Source organism: Mytilus trossulus, chromosome 12, assembly GCF_036588685.1.
Source record: "Mytilus trossulus isolate FHL-02 chromosome 12, PNRI_Mtr1.1.1.hap1, whole genome shotgun sequence".
Lineage (NCBI taxonomy): Eukaryota > Metazoa > Mollusca > Bivalvia > Mytilida > Mytilidae > Mytilus > Mytilus trossulus.
The window spans coordinates 44,034,633-44,059,118 of record NC_086384.1 but is presented as its reverse complement, the minus strand read 5'-3'; the positions used below and the strand labels follow the sequence as shown (position 1 = coordinate 44,059,118).

Genomic DNA, 24,486 nt, shown 5'->3' with positions numbered 1-24,486 from the left:
AATTACATTTTGATTTGTAGGAGACCATCACCGAAAAGACATTTTTATTTTTATCAAATCCGCACCTAGTGCAGTCAACTTGGAGCAAAGCCAATGGCTACATATAACAATGTGTTAATTCGAATTCTTGTGAATTAAAGTTTTATATAAGGTAAATTTGTAAATGTATGGCCAACCTCAACACCTATTTGAAAATAAGAACATGTTTTTCGACGCCCATTTTCTCACAGTTTTTTTTGTAGTAATTAAAAGTGGGTGTCTGTCAACTATAAACATTGCTTATTGTTTCATTAAACATTCAGTATATTGAGTCCTTTGAAACACAGTGCCAGTCCAAAGAAACTCGTTCACTCACGAAAAGAATATAGAAGGTATGTTATTCAATAAAGAACTTTTGAAAGAAATTTCAAAAATGTTGTTTTGATATTTATCAGCAGTTACACTTTCTATGGTATTCTTAGTGTTGTTTGTAGCATGTTACCATTAGATTCAAATCGAAATAATGACTTTAATTGACCAATAGTTTTCTTATTGAGATTCGATCCTCAATTCTTACGTTATGTCTGTTGATTTAAATTAAATGTCTCTTTCAAAACTAAACCAAAACAGAAAACAATTTAAATTAACCAAAAAAAAAAACCGAATTCTTATAGTGCATGTATAACGACCAACGCATGTTCAACATCTTATCGCTCTTAATTTTTATATTTTTCTCTTTCTATTACAGAATATTTTGATTTTGAAAAAGTCAACAACAACAGCAATACCATTCGTTCTTGCTTAAAAATGCAACAACCAGAGGAAGCAGCCAACAATACCCTTGAAGGTAATGTTCTATACATTTATCCTAAATGCAATTTTAAGATCTTAAAAAATATAAGAAGTAATTCTGACTTGATTTTTACTGAAAGAGATATTAAAACGATGTATTCGTCTAACATAAGATTGCACACTGATACAGTCGTACGCATGGTTATATGAAACGATTTTATAATTTCAGTAATTGCTAAAAGGTGTTTTGAGCTAGAGACTATTTTTTCATGAAATTAATTCAATTCATAGGGTTAAATAAAAACAAGATAGTCGCACAAAATTTCTTGGAAAACTTATTCTATCTATATTTACTCGAACATCTGACAAATAAATACGACAATAGCAAGTCTTTCATGTTGATACTGAAAATTACAATCAAAACTAGTCAGCATTTTTTTCAGCCATAATATTTCAGTGGTGGCATTTTTAAGCGCGTCGCACATACATTTTCTTTAATATATTTTCATTTAAAGCCATTTAACAATACATTTAAAAACATTATTATAGTATATGCTAAGGCAAACGTCACCAAATTATATTCAAACTCATAAGCCGAAAACAAACTGACTATGCCAAGAAAACAAACAAAAACAGAAACAAAGAAACTACAAACAACAAAAGTATGTATAACATTAAAACTGCAGTGTTTGTATCCATTGATTGATTGAACGCTTATTATTATATAATTTAATTTTGAATGTAACGCGTCTTCTGATTGGCCCACGTCATTTTGTTATGAGCCCATAGACATTATTTAGTCATGTGACCGTGACGTCATCAACGTTTTTTCATAGTTTTATGCGGTTTAAAATGGAATTTAGAATTTAATTATTAGAAATGACTGTAATATTTTTTCTGTCCATTCGAAATAACATAAAAAAATTGGTGCACACTGAATAACGTGCGTAGCGGGTTATTTAACAGTGTGCACCAATTTTTTTATGTTATTTCTTCATAAACAGAAAAAATATTACAGTCATTCCTTAAATAAATTGAATGGCCCTGGTGAGGTTCGAATTATTCGTTATAGTTGTCTGCTTAGTTTTAAAAATGTAAATCTTAATGGATTCCTAATTCTGAAACTTTCTAAACATTCTAATTTATCATTGTAGTGAAATGTTTTGATACTAGTAGTCGATTATGCTACGGTTAAACAAGAGAAAATAATAAGTAATTGTGAATATAAATAACACTGAATGTATTTTTGTTTTAAATCTTGTTTTTATTTCAGTTACATTTTATACAGACGATGTTAGAACCTTTAATTCAACACAGAATGAAGATTTATTTGACATTATAACTTTTGAAAACAACCCGATATTTGTTGGTATCTTTTGTGGGTGTGTGTTTTTGATTGGTTTCAGCATATTCCTATGGTTTTTCTTTCGAACGAATCCATCAGAAAGATTTGACCTTAGCTTCTCATTATCGGTAAGTACAACCATTCAACTTAGAGGTATTGACGTTGTTAATAGGGACCGAAGAAAGGTGGTTTGGTACGCTTTCATAATATATCTGTATTGAAGGTTTATCTATAAAGGCGCTAATGAATAGAACTTACTGCCAACAACAGATTAACACCACACATTTACGTACCCACGGACACAAATTTGGGATCTAGAAATGTTCACCTGTTTCTATCATCAATTTCACAGAGTACTCTAGACGACATAATTTGAAAAAAAATTAATAAAATAAAAAAAAATGCTCAGGTTGAAAAAAAAGACTTTGACAGATGTTTGGGCCGTTAAATGAGTTTATTTATCTAGACTGGGGTAATTATCCTTACCGCTCAAAATTTGAACTGTTAACAAATTAAGCACATGTTTAATTTGTTATGTTTTATTTTACAGGTTTCACACAATAACTCAACTGCAAAACAAACCAACTATAAGGATGGACAACATGGTAGAGAGAGTGCTTTTAAACTTTTAAATGAAACAATCATAGAAGTGTCTGAAAGAGAATGAAACAATCATAGAAGTGTCTGAAAGAGAATGAAACAATCATAGAAGTGTCTGAAAGAGAATGAAACAATCATAGAAGTGTCTGAAAGAGAATGAAACAATCATAGAAGTGTCTGAAAGAGAATGAAACAATCATAGAAGTGTCTGAAAGAGCTGAAACAATCATAGAAGTGTCTGAAAGAGAATGAAACAATCATAGAAGTGTCTGAAAGAGAATGAAACAATCATAGAAGTTTCTGAAAGAGAATGAAGCAATAAAATTATCAGATTTCGATCTTCTGAAATGAAAGCATGGAAATCCACAGCGTTTTAAAATACATGTTCGAATGTTTATCATTCAAATACATGTTGACGCATGCAGGTATTTGCGCAGGCGTACAAAAAGACGGGTCTCAACTGTCCCCTTATTATAAAATGCCCTCATGCGCCAATATGTGTGGATAGAGACATGTAAACGAATTATCTTATTACCAAAAACTGTAAATAAATCAAAATAACCATGTATGCAGCTTAGTGTTACAATTGTTTTGTATTTGTATGTCGTCATTTAATTGATTTTGAATAAAGTACAAGAACTTCAATTCGTTAACAATTTTATTAAAAATCCTTAAGGCCTACAATCCTAACTGAAATGATTTTACAATATCAAAGCACTTAAGTACCAATCTGAGTGAGACAGTTGACAAAAATATACCTGTGTTGCGAAACCCATTCCCCTAAAAAATCGCTCAAACACCATCAAATAAAATAATCAATCAGTTAAACCTCATGCACAAATATTAACAAATTAAACCTCTTAACCATCGAAAATTAAAAAAATCCGAATAAATCGGGGGTGGAACTGGAAGAAAGCAGAACATTAAAACAAAAAATCTATTGCATCATATCACTCTTATGACTATTAAAGAGTCATTGGAAGGTTTCTTGAATGGTCAAATCGTGAGGCACACATGTCATCATATTTCAAGTCTGCATTCCGACCAGGCAAGGTTTCGTACCCAAAATATCAACATAGTCAAACGACGCTCTTTATTAAACCAGTTATACATTCGAGTCTGTTTTCAACTGATAAATGTACAATTTAAGCTGTACAGGTTGTACATGTATTATCACATCTACTTATATTTACATTATTTACGTTTAACTAGTTTCATTAAAATGAATGATGATTGACGTATATACACATGCATCTGGCTTATTTGTCTCCCCATGATGCATCTGGCTTATTTGTCTCCCCATGATGCATCTGGCTTATTTGTCTCCCCATGATAGTAATGCCAGAGATACCGATTTTAATTCCGTTAGTCCATTCCTATCATGGATTGCGTTTCTTCACAAATGTTATGAAAACAAGGAAGCTATTGGTGAATTGAAGATAATACTTCCAACAAATTTTGTAGGCCATCATGATTTGGTTGATCGTAATTTAATATCTATGCCACATATTACCCCGAATATATTTCAAATGTCGTGACCACAATTACGTCGTATATTTATAGATTGTAACATAACAGATATCAATGAAATTGTTCTAAATTGTTCTTGTATGCAAAACGAATGGTGTCACTTGTGGAGCAGGAACTATATATTCTTTTTGAATCACACATGGTTTGTGGATGTGTAAGTGTTGTTTAAACTTTAGTTTTCTAAGTAAGAAATATGACAGTTGTTGTCAATTCGTGTGATGTGTTTGAGCTTTTGATTTTTCCATTTTTAGTTTTCCTTGGAGTTCAGTATTTTTGGGATTTTACTTTTTTTTCTATATTCAATGTCTTGCGGACTTGTTTTCTGTTAGTTGTGGGTTTTTGTATTTGCCATATCTCTGTAAGTATTATTTTGCTTGATAAAGGAACTATGTCCCTTTGGTAAACTTTGCTTCATTTTAACATATACATGTAGTTGCATATAAATTGTGTATTCGTCCATTCCACAAACCTTTGAATATTTAAAAATTATTTGAGATAACTTAAATTCGTACTAGAGACGTTACGACTATGTTTTGCCGTTGTGTTATTCTTCAAGTTTTATCTTCCCAGATCATTTTGAGTCCTGGAAACAAATAATAGCTGTAAAAGCATTCATATAGAATTCCAAATAGCTGTCATATATAAAAAAGAAGATGTGGTATGATTGCCAATGAGACAACTATCCACAAAAGACCAAAATGACACAAACATAAACAACTATAGGTCATCGTACGGCCTTCAACAATGAGCAAAGCCCACACCGCATAGTCAGCTATAAAAGGCCCCGATAAGACAATGTAAAACAATTCAAACGAGAAAACTAACGGCCTTATGTATGTAAAAAACTGAACGAAAAACAAATATGTAACACATAAACAAACGACAACCACTGAATTACAGGCTCCTGCCTTGGGACAGGCACATACATACGTAATGTGGCGGGGTTAAATATGTTAGCGGGATCCCAACCCTCCCCCTAACCTGGGACAGTGGTATACCAGTACAATATAAGAACGAACTATAAAAATCAGTTGAAAAAGGCTTAACTCATCAGATAGACAAAATACAAGTAGACGTGGCCGGGTACTTATAAATCCCGACACAAAAAGACAAAATGAACAGATCTGTGAGTACTCGCAGTTATCTGACAGCCAGTTCAAAGCCACTAACAACTAATAAAAAGATCATGCCTCTAAGTCTAAACAACTAATCCGTACATATCCAACATACAATGGATTTAGTGTAAAGACGTCATAAACAGCCAGAGAAAAACATGACCTTGTGCAATGCCAGGTTACAGGTATCGACAGATTGTAGATCCATGAAAATGTATATGTATATAACATACTAGTAATATTTAGTTAGCTTTTAATCTACTGATAACAAAATCAATATTTATACAAATAAAAACAATATATAATGATCTTATTACAGTGTTGAATAGGTAACCTTTTAGAATAAGTTTATTTAAAGGAGTAACAAGCTTACATGGATCAATTCTAAATTTCCGGACACGGTTAACAACATTTCCGTAAAATTGAAGATGTGCTAACCCGTTTGAAATAAGTTTTCTATAGGTACAACCAAACTGCAAAACCAAATCTTATATCCATGGAAAAATTTAGTAAAGGTTTTAAGTAATTTATGGTAACGATATCCCTGGTTTAATAATTTACCAGTAAAACATAGGTTGCGTTCGTTAAAATCAAAAACGTCACAACAGACACGGCATAGCGAACAAGTTGTGAAATATAAATACCTTAAGATGGTGCAAAAGGAACATCATGGTCATTTAATGTGATAGATATTTTCTTTCACACTAAAATAAAAAAGTTGTTTTAAGCACATGCTTTAAATAATCGTTGTTTTCATTTTTAGAGTTCAGATGTTTCATGAGTGTTAAAATTATCAGTTTTGTTTGTTATTTTGTTTTCGATTGCATTCAATTTTGTATTCATCACACACTATCTTTTTCACTGCATTTTATTTTGTATCCAGGTCAAATATTTCAACTGATTTAAAACGTTTTACAGGTTGAAAAACATTGCACAACAATGATACACATATAACAGCAAAACGTCTATATAACATAGAGGAGACTACTATAGTTTGAGGTCCATGATCACTGAAATAGTATACATATTTGGTTTGATGCCAGCTGAAGGACGCTTCCGGTTGCGTGAATATATCGCTTCATTGAAGAGCCTTTGGTGGCCCTCGGCTGTTGTCTGCTCTATGATTGGGTTGATGTCGTTTTTTTTGACACATTCCACATTTCCACATCTCAATTTTATAGATTGAATAGCGTAACTTGAGTTCAGTTTTTTACGGTAAAACATAGTCATCTACTTTGATAAAAAGCAAACTATTCTTTATCAATAACATACAGTGACAAGATTGTTTTTATTGAACTATATGCCTACTTTTAATATTTTCCTAACTTTCAATGGAAGCAATATGTTTTCTTTGTTCATTTCTTTTCGGGATATTTTTTTTAACAAATTGGAATCAAATAATATATATATTTCCCCTTCCTCTTAATACATGAGATAAATAAATCGTCAGTGCCTAAAACAACGTCCCGTCCTCTTATTTAAACATCTGTACCAAGCCAGGAATATAGCATTTGATACCCTTTAGTTCGTTTCTATGGATTCCAAGCCAGGAATAGAGCATATGATACCCTATAGTTCGTTTCTATGGATGCCAAGCCAGGAATATAGCATTTGATATCCTATAGTTCGTTTCTATGGATGCCAAGCCAGGAATATAGCATTTGATACCCTTTAGTTCGTTTCTATGGATGCCAAGCCAGGAATATAGCATTTGATACCCTATAGTTCGTTTCTATGGATGCCAAGCCAGGAATAGAGCATATGATACCCTATAGTTCGTTTCTATGGATGCCAAGCCAGGAATATAGCATTTGATATCCTATAGTTCGTTTCTATGGATGCCAAGCCAGGAATATAGCATTTGATACCCTATAGTTCGTTTCTATGGATGCCAAGTCAGGAATATAGCATTTGATACCCTATAGTTCGTTTCTATGGATGCCAAGCAAGGAATATAGCATTTGATATTCTATAGTTCGTTTCTATGAATGCCAAGCCAGGAATGTAGCATTTGATACCCTATAGTTCGTTTCTATGGATGCCAAACCAGGAATATAGTTCGTTTCTATGGATGTTGCGTTGACGTTTGTTTTTTTTTTCATTTCAGTGTTTTTGTTTTTCCTTTGTTTTTCCCTTAACACATATAAACGTTTTATTCCAAAACATTTCCTGTATATAATTACCTAAGTTGTCCAGGTAACAGACTAAAGGTTAATGAAGTGTACATATGTTATGTTTATAATTTGCAGTTGGCAGGCTTCTATAGTATACAGGTCGTACATTGTACTTTTCGGTATTCATATGCAAGATTAGTCTTTACGATTTTATGTTGTCGTAAATGATATCAAATATTATATATAGAGTTCAACTCTCCTCAGAATATATAAAATTAATGTGCGTAAAGCGGGATTACTCTGATACATTATTTAGATTTAATTGTTTGGAGTTTAAATAAATTGTGTAAAATTGTTGTGATTTAGTTTGGCGGCCAGTAAAATGATTATTTTTAAGAGGACTATGAAGTAACAACACCCTATTCGACTTGATTCACTCATATGGCCTTAAAAAACTTTCTTGAATGCAAAAACGTTTGTGAAAAAAATCAAAACTGATGTCGAAATGTCCAAGTGTTTAAGTTTCAAAAGACATTTCACCAAAGACGCGATTAATGATATATTTACTGACATGATAAATGTAGGCGAATATTCAAAAGACTGTTTTGGGGAAAAATTTTGGGAAATTTATATTTGTTTTCATGACAAACGTGATAGCAGGAAATGCACCTCTTTTAAAACAAGGTTCAACCCAAATTGTTTTTAAATGTCCTCTGACAAGTTAGAATTAGGGTATTTATGTTTCTAAATATGTTGTCGTTTGTTTTTTTAAGCAGTTTAATGTTCTGTTATTCCGTCGTTTTCCACTAATAGTTGCTGTGTTTTCCTCGATTTTGCTTTATAACTTGCATTTTTTTTTATCGTTTCGCCATTCTAACCGTTAATGTTGACCTTTTTGTTATATAAAAGTTGTTTTGAATTTATTATTTCCTGACATTCATTTATAGTAATCAAAATACCTTTACTGTTGATTAGATAATTTCTTTTTGGATTAACTCTGTTTTTAAAAGCATCAACATAAAATTTTAGGAGTCATTCCTAAATTGGATAACCACTAATCTATTACCATACAAAGTGACAAACGATACGGCAGGTACAGTTTTACTTGATTTATTTCACTTGACTGGACGGGATTTTACCGGTTTGATTATTTAAAAGCAGTCCATCTATAGACAGGTATTCCAGGATGAACTCATCAATGAAGTGTTCAGTTATTCGTCCCATTTAATACACTCAATGCTCTTCAACTTCGTAATTTATTTGACCTTTTTAGTTTTGGGATTCCAGCGTCACTGATGCATCTTTTGTAGACGAAACGCGCGTCTGACGTATATACAAAATTAGTCCTGGTATCTATGATGAGTTTATATTCAATGGTATATCCTTTTGGTGACACTGCTAGGTAATTGAAAATTAATGATAATCATAACGGATAACATCCTTAACATCTTCGAATAGACTATCCTTATGCAAATTAAAACGTAAGCTCCGCCCGATCAGTAGTGTCATCAGTATTAATATTCAAATATCAAATTATTCAAAACTTCAGATCACAATGACATCAATAAAAAAAGTCTGCTACATCGTGGGTGCTTTTACTTTTAAAGGTGTTAATATTATCAAGTTTTGTCAGAAATCAAGTTATATAAAACTTCAACACACAAACATATTAATTATTTTTTTTGTACATCTGTTTTACCAATTCAATTCAATTCAAAGCTTTATTTATAGTCGGCATGTCACATAACAAATAAACATAAGCTCTCTGAGATTTTATAATCGACAAATGCATACATTTACATAACAATCATACACAATACAAATATTAAAACATAAAAGACATAGAACATACATTTCATGCACATTTAGGCTGCACTATTTAAATACTATATTATACACATGCATAAACACTAAAAGCAAACATGAAAACTAAAGCACAGCATTCACAAATTATAAAAAGCTAAGCAAACATTTACAAGAAGCAGCACTATTATATTTCAAGCTGTAATATAAAATAAATAAAACTAAGCACATGCATTGCAATGGCATGAGTTGCCATTCCATGAGTTTATTAGACTCTTGAATTGGATAAAACATGTTTCAGTTTTAAAGTGGTTTGGCAACTCATTCCATAGTTTGGCAGCAGAATACCTGAAAGATTTCAAGCCATACCTTGTTGTTCTTACGTCAGGTATTTCAGCTAAATTTTGGTATCTGAAAGAATATTTTTTTTTTTAAATATTTATAAGGTCATGGAGGTACACTGGATTTTCATGATTAACTGTTCTAAAGACCTCTATTGCCATGGTTCTTAGGCGTCTTAATTTAAGTGATGGCATTTTTGATTTTAAAAGTAAGTCTTCATATGTGCTATTGTGATCCTGGTAAATGAAGCGAAGTGCTCTTTCTTGTACTTTTTCAATTTTTGTAGTGTTGGCCTTGCTGCAGAAATGCCAGGACAATGAGCAGAAATTAAAGTTTGACATGATAAAGGAGTGATATATTGTTCATTTTCCAAGTTTGTTTAAGTATTTGGCAAGTCTTTTTAATATCACCAGCCCAGTAGTCAACACTTCGGTGTTGACATGAATATCAATAATGTGGTCATTTTTATAAATTTCCTGTATACAAAACTTTGAACTTTTTGAAAAACTAAGGATTTTCTTATCCCAGGCATAGATTACCTTAGCCGTATTTGGCACAACTTTTTTGGAATTTTGGATCCTCAATGCTCTTCAACTTTGTATTTGTTTGGCTTTATAACAATTTTGATATGAGCGTCACTGATGAGTCTTATGTAGACGAAACGCGCGTCTGGCGTACTAAATTATAATCCTGGTACCTTTTGATAACTATTTACACCACTGGGTCGATGCCACTGCTGGTGGACGTTTCGTCCCCGAGGGTATCACCAGCCCAGTAGTCAACACTTCGGTGTTGACATGAATATCAATAATGTGGTCATTTTTATAAATTTCCTGTATACAAAACTTTGAACTTTTTGAAAAACTAAGGATTTTCTTATCTCAGGCATAGATTACCATAGCCGTATTTGGCACAACTTTTTTGGAATTTTGGATCCTCAATGCTCTTCAACTTTGTATTTGTTTGGCTTTATAACTATTTTGATATGAGCGTCACTGATGAGTCTTATGTAGACGAAACGCGCGTCTGGCGTACTAAATTATAATCCTGGTACCTTTTGATAACTATTTAATACATTTAGTTGTCTGGATGCTTTTTTGCAGATGTTTGATATATGCGTGTTGAAATTTAGTTCAAAGTCAATGGTGATGCCTAATAGTTTGACCTCTTTTTCACATTTTATTTTGTTACCTGCTAGATCAAATGTAATGTTTTTGTCCATTGTTTTTTTGACAATTGCCAAAGCTTGAAATTCTTCAGGGTTTGCCTTCATTTGATTGAAAGAAAACCATTCTATCAGAGCCAAACTGTCTTTTTCGAGTGTGGAGATAACGGTGTCTATATCTCTATTTGCATAAGATAATGTGTTGTCATCAGCATACATTGTAATTGTAGAGTGAACTGTTTGTGGTGAAGTGAAATATGTCATTAATGAAAATGTTAAACAGTATAGGACCTAGAATAGAACCTTGTGGTACTCCTTTGTATATGTTTTGCCAATTGCTCAGACTAGAGCCAACTCGAACACATTGTTTCCTGTTAGATAAGTTATTTTTAATGAGTATTAATGAGGAAGTTGAAAGACCATATGCTTCAAGCTTAAGCAGTAGAAGATCGTGAGGGAAACAATCGAAAGCCTTAGATAGATCCATTAGAATTGAACCAATAAACTTATTTTGATCAAGTGCCATTTTTCAGTCCTCTATAATCCCGAGTAGAGCAGTTTGACATCCATATTTTGGTCGAAAAGCAGACAAGTATGGATGAAAACGTGTATTGAAGTATTCAACTAGCTGTTTGTAAATTGCTCGTTCAAACATTTTTGAAATTGCTTGAACTATACTTACTGGTCTATAGTCGCCCACATCAAGTACATTGTTCTTTTTATGCAATGGTACAACTTGTGCCTCTTTGAATTTGTCTGGAAAAGTGGCTGATTTTATAGTCTTGTTTATCAATTCAAATATTGGTTTTGTGATAACTGGTTGTGCTAGTTTTAGAACTTTAACTGATATGCCATCTATTCCTGTTGCCTTTTTTATGTCTAAATTTTTAAGTTTTTTATCTACAAATTCATTTGAGATGGCACTAAATTCTAGTTGTTGTTGGGCAGTTTTGTTTTCATGCATTTTTTTAACACTTGGATGGTTATTTATTAGCAGGTGTGTTGTTGCCAATATCTTTAGCCACATTTATAAAAAAGTCATTGAAGTTTTCTGCTTATTTCTTTTAGTCACTTATTATGTTTTCTTAATCACATAGAATGGTATTTTTTGTGAAGTTGCTACCTTTGTTTGTAATAAAAGGTTTAATAGTAGGCCAGAAATCAGATGTTTTTGTTCCGCATATGCAAAAGTATGTTTTAATGGATTTTTTCTTTATTTTATTGACTAGATTTCTCTGTTGTCTATAGAGTTCCCAGTTATTACCTGATTTTTGTTTGTTATACCTATTGTACAGTTTATTTTACACTGCTTTTCGTAGCTCCTGGTTCATAAATGGTGCTGGTTGTTTACATTGTTTTCTTTTTTTCAAAGGAGCATGTTGGTCTAAAACATTTACCACAGCCTTTTCAAAATCTGAATATGCTTGATTTATATCATCTTGATCTATTATTTTAGAAAATTCTATTTTTTCTAAGTCTGAAATAAAATTATCTTGATCTAATTTTTTAAAGCTTCTATATAACGGTTCATAGTTACTGTATATTTCTGGAAGTAATGCCGCTGTGTGTGGTAGATATAAAAATTGTTTTTAATCATACCAAACATAACATCATTCGTGTCATGTGTTTTATCTTTTCATTTTGCTATTTGATTAGGGACTTTCCGATTTGAATTTTCCTCGGAGTTCACTATTTTGGCGATTTTACTGACGGTAAATTGCAAATTGTTGAAAATAGTTACTGTTTACCTAATAATCGAACTATCTTTATTAAATACTTATAGATAAATTACTTTCGTTAAATTTAGAAAAATCTAAAACAGTGTAATCATTCCCATTTATTAGTAAAGTCATCAAAAAAAGGAAATAGAAATAACAAACCATCGTCGTTTTTAAAATTATTCAGCAGTGACTAGTTTGATCAACAAATTAAGAAAAATAAAATCACAAAAATACTGAGTTCCGGAGAAAATTCAAAGGAAAAGTCCCTAAGCAAATGGCAAAACGAAAGCTCAAACTCATCAACAAAATGAACAACAACAGTTATTGTCATATTTTTATATTTGGTAAAGGCATTTACGTAGAAAATGATGAGTTTAATCTGATTTTATACCTAGCTAGACCTCTCAATTGTATGCGTTACCCTTTCTTACATTGTTTTTTTTAAGTTTGGACTTCTATGTAAGGAAATTTGTTGTTAAGTTTCAAATTGTCAATGAAAACAGTGTTTTGTCGGTTCTGTTTCGTGTATTTTGCATAGTGATGTTTTCGCTGTCAAATCCACAATGGCAAAAAGAACGGTTCATTTAAACATTCGGTGCTGCACAAAATATTATTAGGACAATTGGAGATGATACTTTATCATGATAACAAGGTCTTTGTAAATCATTAGATCAAGCAAAAAACCAAAAACCATGGATATTAAAAAACGATTGGTTTCGATATAAAATAAGTTGAACCTATCACATGTTTACATGTACGATAGAAATCAGATACCACGCAGAGTGCTGTCTTAATTTATCTCTCTATGTTTTGTTTCTTTTCATGGCATATGTGTTCTCGTAAGATCATGAAAGTCAACAAAATTGAAACGTGTTTTCTTTTTGCAGTTCGTATGTTAACCTATTTATTTCTATAGTTCTTTTAATTGTTGTTGTTTGGTCGCTGTATCCATGACGTAAATGTTCACCTTTAACCTTCGTATTCTTACTTACCGGAACAGTGTTCACTAATACAATGTCTTCGTAAAATCTCCGTTTCATTATCTACACATTGAACATTCTGTGGACATATACTGGTTCTGATCCCTTCCTGTACACCAATACCACATGTCTTGGAACACGATCCCCATTGCCAGTTTCCAAATCTTATTTTTATGCCATCAATATCTTTGAATGAATCAGCTAAAAAAAGTGTGATTGCTTGAAAGATATTTTTTTCTATATTCTCAATTAAACATTTAGTTAATATTATTGTGTGTCCCTAAAAAAAATACATATCAGTTTCCTGAAACATACACATCTTTGTTTGTTTGTGTTTGATGAATAGTTAGATCCTGCGTTTTGCATTTTCGACTGTCAGCTTTCTTTTAATCTATCTGTCCTATATATATTTACCTATTCTTATCATTATTGGTTTTTTTTGTGTTTGCCAAAATATGGTTCTGCATAATACATGTTCGAATGGAACAAAATAGTAGATTAAAAAAGTTCCTGAGAACTTCAATGACATGATATGTATTCTTTCTCCATAAATTAATTTACAGGAACACAAGACACCATACAATGTGTTTCTATAATGACTGGAAAGTACACATAGAGTAATTATCAACGGTCATGTATATCATGCTATTGTTTACACCTAAGAGCATTTTAAAAAGTAAGCACGTGTAGTTTCTACAAAATTTAACATACATTCTGTGGAATGTATGAAGATAGAAAACAGGTTGTTAATCTTTCGCATATAACTATTGACGAGTATTTGGTTTTATCCAGAGGTTTGTAATTCGTTCCTTCACCGTCAGTCAAAAGGGCAAAGCAGAACTTATTACATGATTTTGATGAATTAGCCATAAAAAAGAGATTTCGTTACTTATGTCATGGTAACTTGGATGAAATTCCTCCCTTCCGAGTTAAATCTGGACATACGCCACCTTTAACCTGCAACACCCTTGCAAATTACCTATTTAATACAAAGCACTAACTATCTTCAATGCAAATTCGAAAATTTCGAAACAATCTCAGTCTTTCACAGAGGTTCGGCTTATATTCTTTGGTGAATGATGAATCATTAGTCATTAAGAAAGCCGATAAAAGTAACAATGTTGTTGTTTTTGATAAGGTCAATTACCTTCTTGAAGGCGATCGCCAATTAAATACTCAACATTACACCAAATTTGAAAACTTTGACCTAAAAGCACTTAGATGTAATATCAATACATATGTCAAAGGCATGTACACCAAAAGTGTTATAGATTACTCCATATTTAATTACCTTAATAATGGTAATCAAATTGATTATGGGCCTGGGTATATGCCTATCTTTGCTAAAATACACCGATTAAATGAATCAGAATTAGTAACAATCAATAAATATGGGTTTAACATTGACAACATAATGCCGCCACGTCGGCCAATCATATCTCAGATTGGTACTGTCACAGAATTTATTGGACGCTACATCGATTATTTTTTAGTACCTACAATGTATGGTACAAAAACAACACACATATATAAAGTATACGTCTGATCTAATATACAAGTTTGAAAGAATTAAGCCTATTGCAGATTGCTGGCTGTGTAGTTTTGATGTAGTATCAATGTACACTAATTGTCCGATTGATGAATTATTATCGGCAATTAGAATTTCGTATGATCAGTTTGATAAATCAGATTACAAAATCAAATGCCCACCGACGAATGATTTAATCTATCTCCTCAGATCAATTTTAAAGATCAACAGTTTTGATTTTAATGGACAGCTATATAAGCAAACTATAGGAGCCGCGATAGGAGCAGTGCCAAGCCCGGAAATCTGTGATATACTCAAGTATAAAATTATGAAAGAAATTCATTATAAGTTTGAACAAAGAAAAAATATATTGTTCTATGGAAGGAATCGTGATGATATTATATTAATATATCACGGCGATTCGAAGGAAAGAAAGGATTTGCTAGAGTTATCAAATAATCATCATCCGTTCCTGAAATTCACACAAGAACTCTATGTTTCCTATGTTTTATTAAAACATTCAGGTTTTTTTTCTTTTTTGGAAAGAGGTAAAAAAAACAATAATACGAAAATCCGAGGAAAATTCAAAACGCTAAAATTAAAACAAATCAATCGACAGGACAACAACTGTCATATTCCTGACTTCGGATTTTGTCTTATGCTTAATCCGTTTCTGTGTGTGTTACATTTAAGTCGTTGTTCTCCTCTTATATTTAATGCGTTTCCCTCAGTTTTAGTTTGTTACCCCGATTTGTTTTTTGTCCATGTATTTATGAGTTTTGAACAGCGGCATACTACTGTTGCCTTTATTTATAGCACTTCTTATTCAAGCACGTTTTAATGGAAAGACGTTCTTAAAAACATGAATTGATCTTATAAAGGAAACAAAACAAACATGTAGGTTTACTTCCAACATAAGTTTGGTTTTTGTTAAGAAAGTTTGACACTCCCTAGCCATTTAATTTTAGATTTGGGCGTCTTTTAATAATTCAAAATAATATTGGCTTATCATCATTTTGCATTTAAGAATCTTCCATATTGTGCATTCAAGTTAAAGGGATGATTGGAAATTCGTTTTGAGATCACTTCCAGTTTTTGGTGGGGTTCTTGTAGCTTCCTCTTTAGTTTTCTATATGTATGTAGTGTCTTGTGTACTTTAATCTGTGTCTCTCTATTTGTCTTTTTCTTGATAGCCATGACTTTGTCAGTTTATTTTCTACCTATGAGATTGATTTTCCCTCTGATATCTTTTAAACCTCTTTTTCGACATGACACTAATAATACAGCAATTCAAACGTTATTGGACCTAGTTATTTACAAATTTTATGTCGATTGACAGGTATTTGAATTGACATCCGTAGACCATCAATCCATTGTTGATTACTATATTGGCATGAATTAACAAACTTTTCTAAAATTTTCTGTTTATAAATTTATAAATTATTTAGAAACTAAGGTTACAACTCTCTCAGGCAAAGTTGAATTTAGATGAACTTGGCTATTTTTTTTAGGTATTTTGGACATATAGCTCTTGAACGGTTTCTTCGGATTTCAAATGTTTGACTTTGAGCATTCCTGATGAATGTAAACCCAGAAAAGTGCTTCGAACACATAGAAATATTAAACGTGTTGTTTTCAATCTTTGTGACAAGGTCACATTAACTAATGTTAAATATCGTCGTTGTTACATATATTTTATTTACTAAATTATGGTGAAAGGTTGTTATTTTGATATCCATTTTTACTTAACAAAATTTAGGTTCATCTCATACCTTGCTACAAAAAACAAAACAAAACACATTTTTCCCTGACACCTGTCATATAAAAGAGGCACATAATGGGTTGGTTACCATTTCTCTAGTATAGCGTTATCACTGAACTTGTTTAGGGACCAGCTGAAGGACGCATTTGGGTGCGGGAATTTCTCGCTGCATTAAAGACCTGATGATGACCTTCTGCTGTTGTCTGTTCTATGGTCGTGTTGTTGTCTCTTTGACACATTCCCCATTTCCATTCTCAATTTTATTTATTGTTTTTTGTCATTTACTGTATTCTTTATTTATCTTGTCTCTTATTCTCTATATTTATATTTTATTGCCCCATTATTCTCTTTTGTTTTCTTTATTTGGTGGATCTATTTTTTTCCATGTTTTTTTTCTTTCTCTTTATTTTGCACTTTTTGCCCATCATGCTCTATTTTGTCAATCCATTATACCCCCTCAGGAAATCGTACAGATAAATAATTATATTCAAGTTTAAAGTGCAGTTAACCCAACATATTAAAGTGTATATTTTAATTAATTATGTTTATCTACATGTGTATTGTAAATACAGGTAAATACATTTGTATCCCATTTTCAAAAGCCTATTTTTCTATGATTTAAAAAAAAGGAAATCGTACAAGATATATCATTATAATCAAGTTTTAAATGCAGTTAAACCATAACAGTAACGTGCATATCTTAACTAATTATGGTTATACACATGTGTTTTGTAAATACAGGTAAATAAAATATATACCATTTTCAACAGCTTATTTTTGTATCATTAAAAAGCAGTGTAAAATTCCCAAATATGCAATTAAATGTTTACCAAAGATGGGAATCACTTACCTAATGGACTTTCCGCTTCTGGTTTGTCGTTCAAGTATGGTGCAATGATCAAAAATAAAGATAAACTTAGCAGTACAGATAACGAACTGCCAACAATTATACCAGACACAAACGATCTCCAGTTAACTTGTAGCAAAAACTGATATAGTCTTTGTCTCTTGACTGAAGCAGAATTAGAGCTGTTAAAAAGAATATCATTGTCCATTTCAATTTGATATCAAAGATAACAATGTTGTGCACATACATGTAGGCGTAAGAGACGCCTTTCATTTGACGTAAACAACATGAAAAGTGGTGCACTTGTAACTATTTAAATAATAAATCGGTACTCTCGTCTGATGTAATTAATACTTACAAATAAGATCCTACATCCTTTTTTACTTATATTTCACACTTACTAGCTTGTTTTTTTTTATTAGGTCTTTCCACTATTCTGTATAAAGACCCATGATATTTTTTCTAATTTTTTTTTTTAATTTTCTTCTTCCGCAAAATTTGTAACATATAAAAAAGAAGATGTGGTATGATTGCCAATGAGACAACTATCACAAATGCCCTGTTTTGTGGTTTTGCAAGATGTCGCTTAGATTATTTTCTTATGTTATCGAACAATTATTGCGCTTTTGAGACTGATCCTGTTTAGTCTAAGACTATTTATTGTAAGAGTTATCTCCCGAAACACTGTTTCTTTGTGGTAAGCTCTTCTTCCTAAAATAAGTAAAATTTATTTTACCAAACTGTTCGCTATAACCATTTGTTTTTCTTCTATTTAGACGGAAGCGATACGAAGACTTCATAGGATAATTTTTTGCCCTAATGCATTTGAAATTAGTGATATGCAATTCTAACTGGTAAACAGTTAGTGATAGAGACCTAGGGTCTGATGATTTTAGGTCCATTGGGTCAAAGAATAGAAAACGTTGTCAATGTCAAAAGTCAAGGTCAAATTCTAATTTCTGACTTTCCCTTGTTTTTGACTTACTCTATCACTTTTAAAGATATATATAAAAAGAACTTGTGAAAAGTGTTCGCCTTATTGTGATGCAGATATGATACATTTGGTCTGAAACAATTCAATGAATTTCTATAAGAGTTATTGGATCTGATACGATTCAATTTAGGGTTAATTGATTATTACTCCAACGTGGTACATGATAATGCCATAGGGTCTTTTGCAAACTATTGTTTATCCGTGAACTCGGCAAATACCAACCGGAAGTGACCTTGAGTAAACCGAAAGTAATTATTTTCGAACTTCTCTCATAGAAAAAGAGGGACGAAAGATACCAAAGGGACAGTCAAACGCATAAATCTAAAACAAACTGACAACGCCATGGCTAAAAATGAAAAAGACATACAGAAAAACAATAGTACACATGACACAACATAGAAAACTAAAGAATAAACAACACGAACCCCACCAAAAACTAGGGTGATCTCAGGTGCTCCGAAAGGGTAAGCAGATCCTGCTCCACATGCGGCACCCGTCGTGTTGCTTATGTGATTACAAATCCGGTAAATAGTCTAATTCGGTAGGTCAAATTCATGAAAGGGAAGGGGATTGTAGTTACGACGTAAGGAACATATCCGATATCATATGTGAAATGGTTATTCCATAACGGTCAACCAACTCGTGATGGCGTCCGTAAAATTTACGAAGGGATGACTTCAACTTCACCATTTGGAACTCTTGATTTAATAGCTTCCTTGTGAGCAGTAACCCTCTATCAAGAAAATCATGATAGGAAATGCAAGCACGGGAATATCGTATCAATTGAGAGATATATACCCCGTATGCAGGTGCTGCTGGAATGTTGCTACTAAGAAATGGAAAGTTCACAATTGGAAAATTAGAAATTAGAAAAGTACATAAAAACTTAATATTTTTTTATATATCTCCTATATTTCGGCAGAAGTATATAGTAACCCTATTTATTTGGAATCAGTTGAAAAAAGCTATCATGTGAGACCAGAAGTTGACAATTACCTCCATTATATCAGGCACAAATGCATTGAATCATTAATTTATTAAATCAGTTAAAGAACTGGATGCTCTAGAGAGCCTGTGTCGCTCACCTTTGTATATGTGAATTAAACAAAGGAGGCAGACAGTTCATGACAAAATTGTGTTGATGTGATTGTGATGTGTTTGTACATCTTACTTTACTGAACATTCTTGCTGCTTACAATTATCTCTATCTATAATTAACTTGTCCGTGTAGTTTCAGTGGAAAATGTTAGTAAAAATTTACAAATTTTATGAAAATTGTTAAAGATTGATTATAAAGGACAATAACTTCTTAGGGGGTCAATTGACCATTTTGGTCATTTAACTTATTTTTGAGTCTTAAATTGCTGTAAACTATTGCGGTTTACAGTTTATCTCTATCTATAATAATATTCAAGATAATAACCCAAAACAGCAAAATTTCCTTAAAATTACCAATTTAGGGACAGCAACCCAACAATGGGTTGTCCGATTCATCTGAAAATTTCAGGGCAGGTAGATCTTGACGTGATAAACAATTTAACCCCATGTCAGATTTGCTCTAAATGCTTTGGTTTTTGAGTTATAAGCCAAAAACTGCATTTTACCCCTATGTTCTATTTTTAGCCATGGCGGCCATCTTGGTTGGTTTGCCTGGTCACAAAACACAATTTTTAAAAAAGATACCCTAATGGTGATTGTGGCCAAGTTTGGTTAAATTTGGCCCAGTAGTTTCAGAGAAGATTTTTGTAAAAGTTAACGACGACAGACGACAGACGATGGACGATGGACGACGAGGTGAAATAAAAACGTTGCTTGGATACCAAAAGTAAAACCGAATAAACTGAAAGTAGCTTCTCAGCAATAACTTATAAAATTGATGTAGAAAGACTTTCAGAGAACAATAGGCTTTTAATTATTATCAAAGTTTTTTATCGATTTTGACAATTGTATTTGAAAATTATTTAACAAGATGATAGGAATTATTCCATGAAACTTCATTTTAGTTCAACAAATCTTCGAAAATTTAAAATTTACATTAGGAAATGTGCCTGTATGACTTAATTGTGTTATTGTGATACGACTTTGACGATTTTTTTCTTCAAGTTTGTATCACATCTAAAAAAAGTTAAACTCCGTACTATCACAAGCCTGTATTTATCGAAGACGTGAGTTTTAAAATTACAACGACTACAATAAATTGATAAAAGACTTATATCAGTTACTGACATGCTGGCTTCATACAGTTTTATCGAAATATTATGTCTCCATCATATGAAATGTTAAAGCACAATCTCTCCTATTATGTATAAAGTATCTTGTGATCATAAATTATACCAGAAGAATAAAACTAGCATTTGTTTTAGTTCTTTTACCAAATGTGTCCGAATCCTGATTATGCCTACACATTTACCACTGCTTGTTTTATAGGCTGTTCGATTTCTCGGTTTATTAATGTTATCTGTTTTTCATGTCGGGACCGACCGTTGCACTGTTTTTTTAAAGACGTTAGATGACCTATATTTGCTTATATAATACGGCATTTGGGCTCTGGTGAATAGTTAGTTCAAATGATCGAAGTTTTCGGGGTAAACGGTACACAATTTATCTTCTGTTTTCTTTTCTCCATGAAGACTTTGGAAATAGATAGATACTGAAGGATGCCTCCGGGTGCGGGAATTTCTCGCTACATTGAAGACCTGTTGGTGACCTTCTGCTGTTGTTTTTTTATTTGGTCGGGTTGTTGTCTCTTTGACACATTCCCCATTTCCATTCTCAATTTTACTTATACAATTGATAGGACAACCGAAACCTAATGGCATGTTAGTTGGTAGACCTTCTGTTTATGATGATCTGATAATATGATAGTCGTTCTGGGATAAACAGAATACAAAATAATTGGCAAAAACCCAAATCTAGACCCTTTGTTATATATACCTGACGATTGAGATTTGAAATAAATTTATTGTATCATTCATTTTCATACATTTTGTCAATTGTTTCATTTAAAAAATTAACCGCACTTTCTCTTCCATGATGTCCGTCTTTGTGACTGGTTTGTTGTGATGTAGAAATATTGTTTGAAACCTGTAAAATAAGAAAAACATAAGGGCACTTAATTTCTATTGCAAATATATTTTTTCTAAATATTAAGAAGTGTTATTCTGATTTTTCATGAATTATTTATTCAACGTTACGGGTCATACATTTAGAAATCGACACTTTACTTCAGATTCATTTTCTAGATTTCGCCGATTATAATTTAAAAAATCATTGATCAAACAACAAATGTTCTTTCACACAATTTTTAAATAATTTGAACTGACATCTTCTTTATCCAGGTAAACTTTTTCAAATTTTCAAATTCTACATTGTTTGTCTGTGTTCGCTGGAAAATAAGCTTGGGAATTAATAATCGATGTTAAATTCTATGACTGTTGAAGAGTGTACTTCAGTGGTATTTCAAAACAAAATATGCTTTAAGGTGGTAGACCTAGGTTAAGGGAAACAACTCTTAAAATCATCAGTACGTTTGTGTCAGCCATTTTCATAAATACCATCTAAGCTTCTAGGATACATAGATTTTTTTCAATCTGTTTCAGGTAAATGCTTAAAATACATTAATAAAACTCGACTATTACAAACGCATCACTGAATTAAAGAGTTATCTCCTTGGACCAAGGTCTACCCCCTTAAGTCGAAATAGCATGAGTTAAGAAATAAAATAAGCTTAAAATAATGATAGATTATAGAGCTCCTTTTCGAGATGTTTGGGTTGTTTAAATGGTGGGAAAAGGCTGACTCGGACTTTTACATTATGTTTGAATTAGTATTAATCAATTAGAGGAAAATCAATTCGGAAAGTTCATAATCACATGGCAGAATCAAATAACAAAACACATAAAAAACGAATGGACAAGAATCCTCATATTTAATGAACTTTTGGTAAAAAAAACCTTTCATGAGCCATTGAAGACTAATATGTTAAGATAATGTATTATGGTGCATCATATTTTACCCTTTATCGTTTGAAATAAACCTAACAGAATGATTCAATAAACGGTTATTACTTCAAACTTTAAACAACGACCTTTCTCTTAGTTACGACTGTAATACTTACTGACGTGGTTAAGGTTAAATTAAATCTTTCTGATGGATTTGTTCGTAAATAACACCACAAGAATGCACAGATAGTCACCAAGAACACACACCCACAGAAGATACCGATAAAAATAGGGTTGTTTCTAACAATTATAATATCTATGAAATCATCAGTCTGTGTTGAATTTGATATTATGTTAACAGCGTCAAGTGTAACTACAATAAAAATAATACAATGTTAAAAACGGTCATGCTTCGTTTACTATAGTTTACAGCTTTTACATTAATGCTAGAAAGACAAATTTTTGTTTGGCTTGTTTGCTATGTTTGTATAATTTTTTTCTCAACCATTGTTATTAAGATTGTTATTAATATATGCATATATGCACCTTATATCTTATTCAAAACAAAGTGCTTTTAAACCTAAATCTGTTGAACAATTACGAACAATAAAGATTCGTTAAATAATATTGTGTTTATGACTGTCTAGCCATTTATTTACATAAATAAGGCCGTTATCTTTCTCGTTTGAATTGTTTTACATTGTCCTATCGGGGCCTTTTTATAGCTGACTATGCGGTATGAGATTTACTCATTGTTGAAGGCCGTACGGTGACCTGTAGTTGTTAATGTCTGTGCCATTTTGGTCTTTTTTGGATAGTTGTCTCATTGACAATCATACCACATCTTCTTTTTTATAAGAGCGATATTATAACCTCTAAACTGGTTTCGGTTCCGTTCGATTTTTCATACCTTTCATTTGATCATTAAATCCAGTGCCTAACTTGTTCGTTTATTAAACTGGGTTTTCAGTGTTTTTAACATTCCCATAAACGCGGAAATTGGTTTTATAGAAACAAGTGTACATTTGAAATGTACATGTAAAATAAGAGCAACATTAGTTTACCGCTTTTCAGTATTCATGAATCGATAGATAAAGCAAAAGAAAAATCTGGATTACAAACAAAAACCGGGGGAGACACATCAACTATGAGTTGAAAACAACAGAAACACAGAAATACAACCACAAGAAAACCGCAAACATACATAGAATGTTATTTTTTCATAACGTCTACCATATTTGACTAGGTACAGGATATTTCAATAAAGGAATGGTAGGTTGAACCTGGATGTATTGCTAGCACAACCTTCCGCTTATTTGGAAAAAAATGTCTTATTAAATAAAATTATAAAAAAAATAAGTCAGTCTTTATTAAATTCCTTAAACATATAAAGAAACTTACCTGGCACAGTTCCATTGACAACTACATCTCTCTGTTGCATTTTGCTGCAAATATCAATAAGGTTATATATATATATAAATATCTTAAGATAGCAAATTAGAAATGAAAAGAAATTTAAACAAGTACATGCTGTTAAAAGTAAAATTACAAAAATATTGAACTCCGAGGAAAATTTAAAATTGAAAGTCCCTTATCAAATAACAAAATCAAAGGATACAACACATCAAACGAACGGACAACAACTGTCATATTCCTTACATGGTAGAAGCATTTTCAAAAGGTAGTAACAATTTATTAACCTACAACATATTTATTAAATTTATATATGTAATTTGTTTGGTTTTTGTTTTCGCTATATTTCATGTTTTGAAACTCGTTTGGTGTTATCACTTTTTAGAAAAAGAGGGAGTCGAGTTTTCTGTTTGTCTGTTTTGATCACATCTACAAACAATCTCCTGCGCAAAGTTCATACCCATTCCATATATGCTCCGCAATACTGCACTTCATATTGAACGGAATGGATATAA

The 24,486-nt window shown here is 31.9% G+C and overlaps 4 protein-coding genes across 4 annotated transcripts; 1 reads left to right on the top strand and 3 right to left on the bottom strand.

The window, feature by feature from the left end:
- Window positions 1-256: 256 nt before the first annotated feature.
- Window positions 257-2,910, top strand: LOC134692179 (uncharacterized). Its single transcript, XM_063552628.1, has 4 exons — window positions 257-371; window positions 728-826; window positions 2,045-2,244; window positions 2,667-2,910. The coding sequence occupies exons 2-4, from the start codon at window positions 787-789 to the stop codon at window positions 2,781-2,783; spliced, it is 357 nt and encodes a 118-aa protein (XP_063408698.1). The 5' UTR covers window positions 257-371; window positions 728-786; the 3' UTR covers window positions 2,784-2,910.
- An 8,404-nt stretch (window positions 2,911-11,314) lies between these two features.
- On the bottom strand, window positions 11,315-11,749 carry LOC134692484 (uncharacterized). Its single transcript, XM_063552938.1, has one exon. The coding sequence runs from the start codon at window positions 11,747-11,749 to the stop codon at window positions 11,315-11,317; it is 435 nt and encodes a 144-aa protein (XP_063409008.1).
- A 337-nt stretch (window positions 11,750-12,086) lies between these two features.
- On the bottom strand, window positions 12,087-17,851 carry LOC134692483 (uncharacterized). Its single transcript, XM_063552937.1, has 3 exons — window positions 17,627-17,851; window positions 13,499-13,687; window positions 12,087-12,229 (listed from the first exon to the last, which is right to left on the bottom strand). Exons 1-3 carry the CDS (start codon window positions 17,829-17,831, stop codon window positions 12,087-12,089), a joined length of 537 nt encoding a protein of 178 aa, XP_063409007.1. The 5' UTR covers window positions 17,832-17,851.
- A 2,944-nt stretch (window positions 17,852-20,795) lies between these two features.
- LOC134692482 (uncharacterized) lies at window positions 20,796-24,035 on the bottom strand. Its single transcript, XM_063552935.1, has 4 exons — window positions 23,960-24,035; window positions 22,735-22,931; window positions 21,633-21,701; window positions 20,796-20,804 (listed from the first exon to the last, which is right to left on the bottom strand). The coding sequence occupies exons 1-4, from the start codon at window positions 23,997-23,999 to the stop codon at window positions 20,796-20,798; spliced, it is 315 nt and encodes a 104-aa protein (XP_063409005.1). The 5' UTR covers window positions 24,000-24,035.
- Window positions 24,036-24,486: the final 451 nt, after the last annotated feature.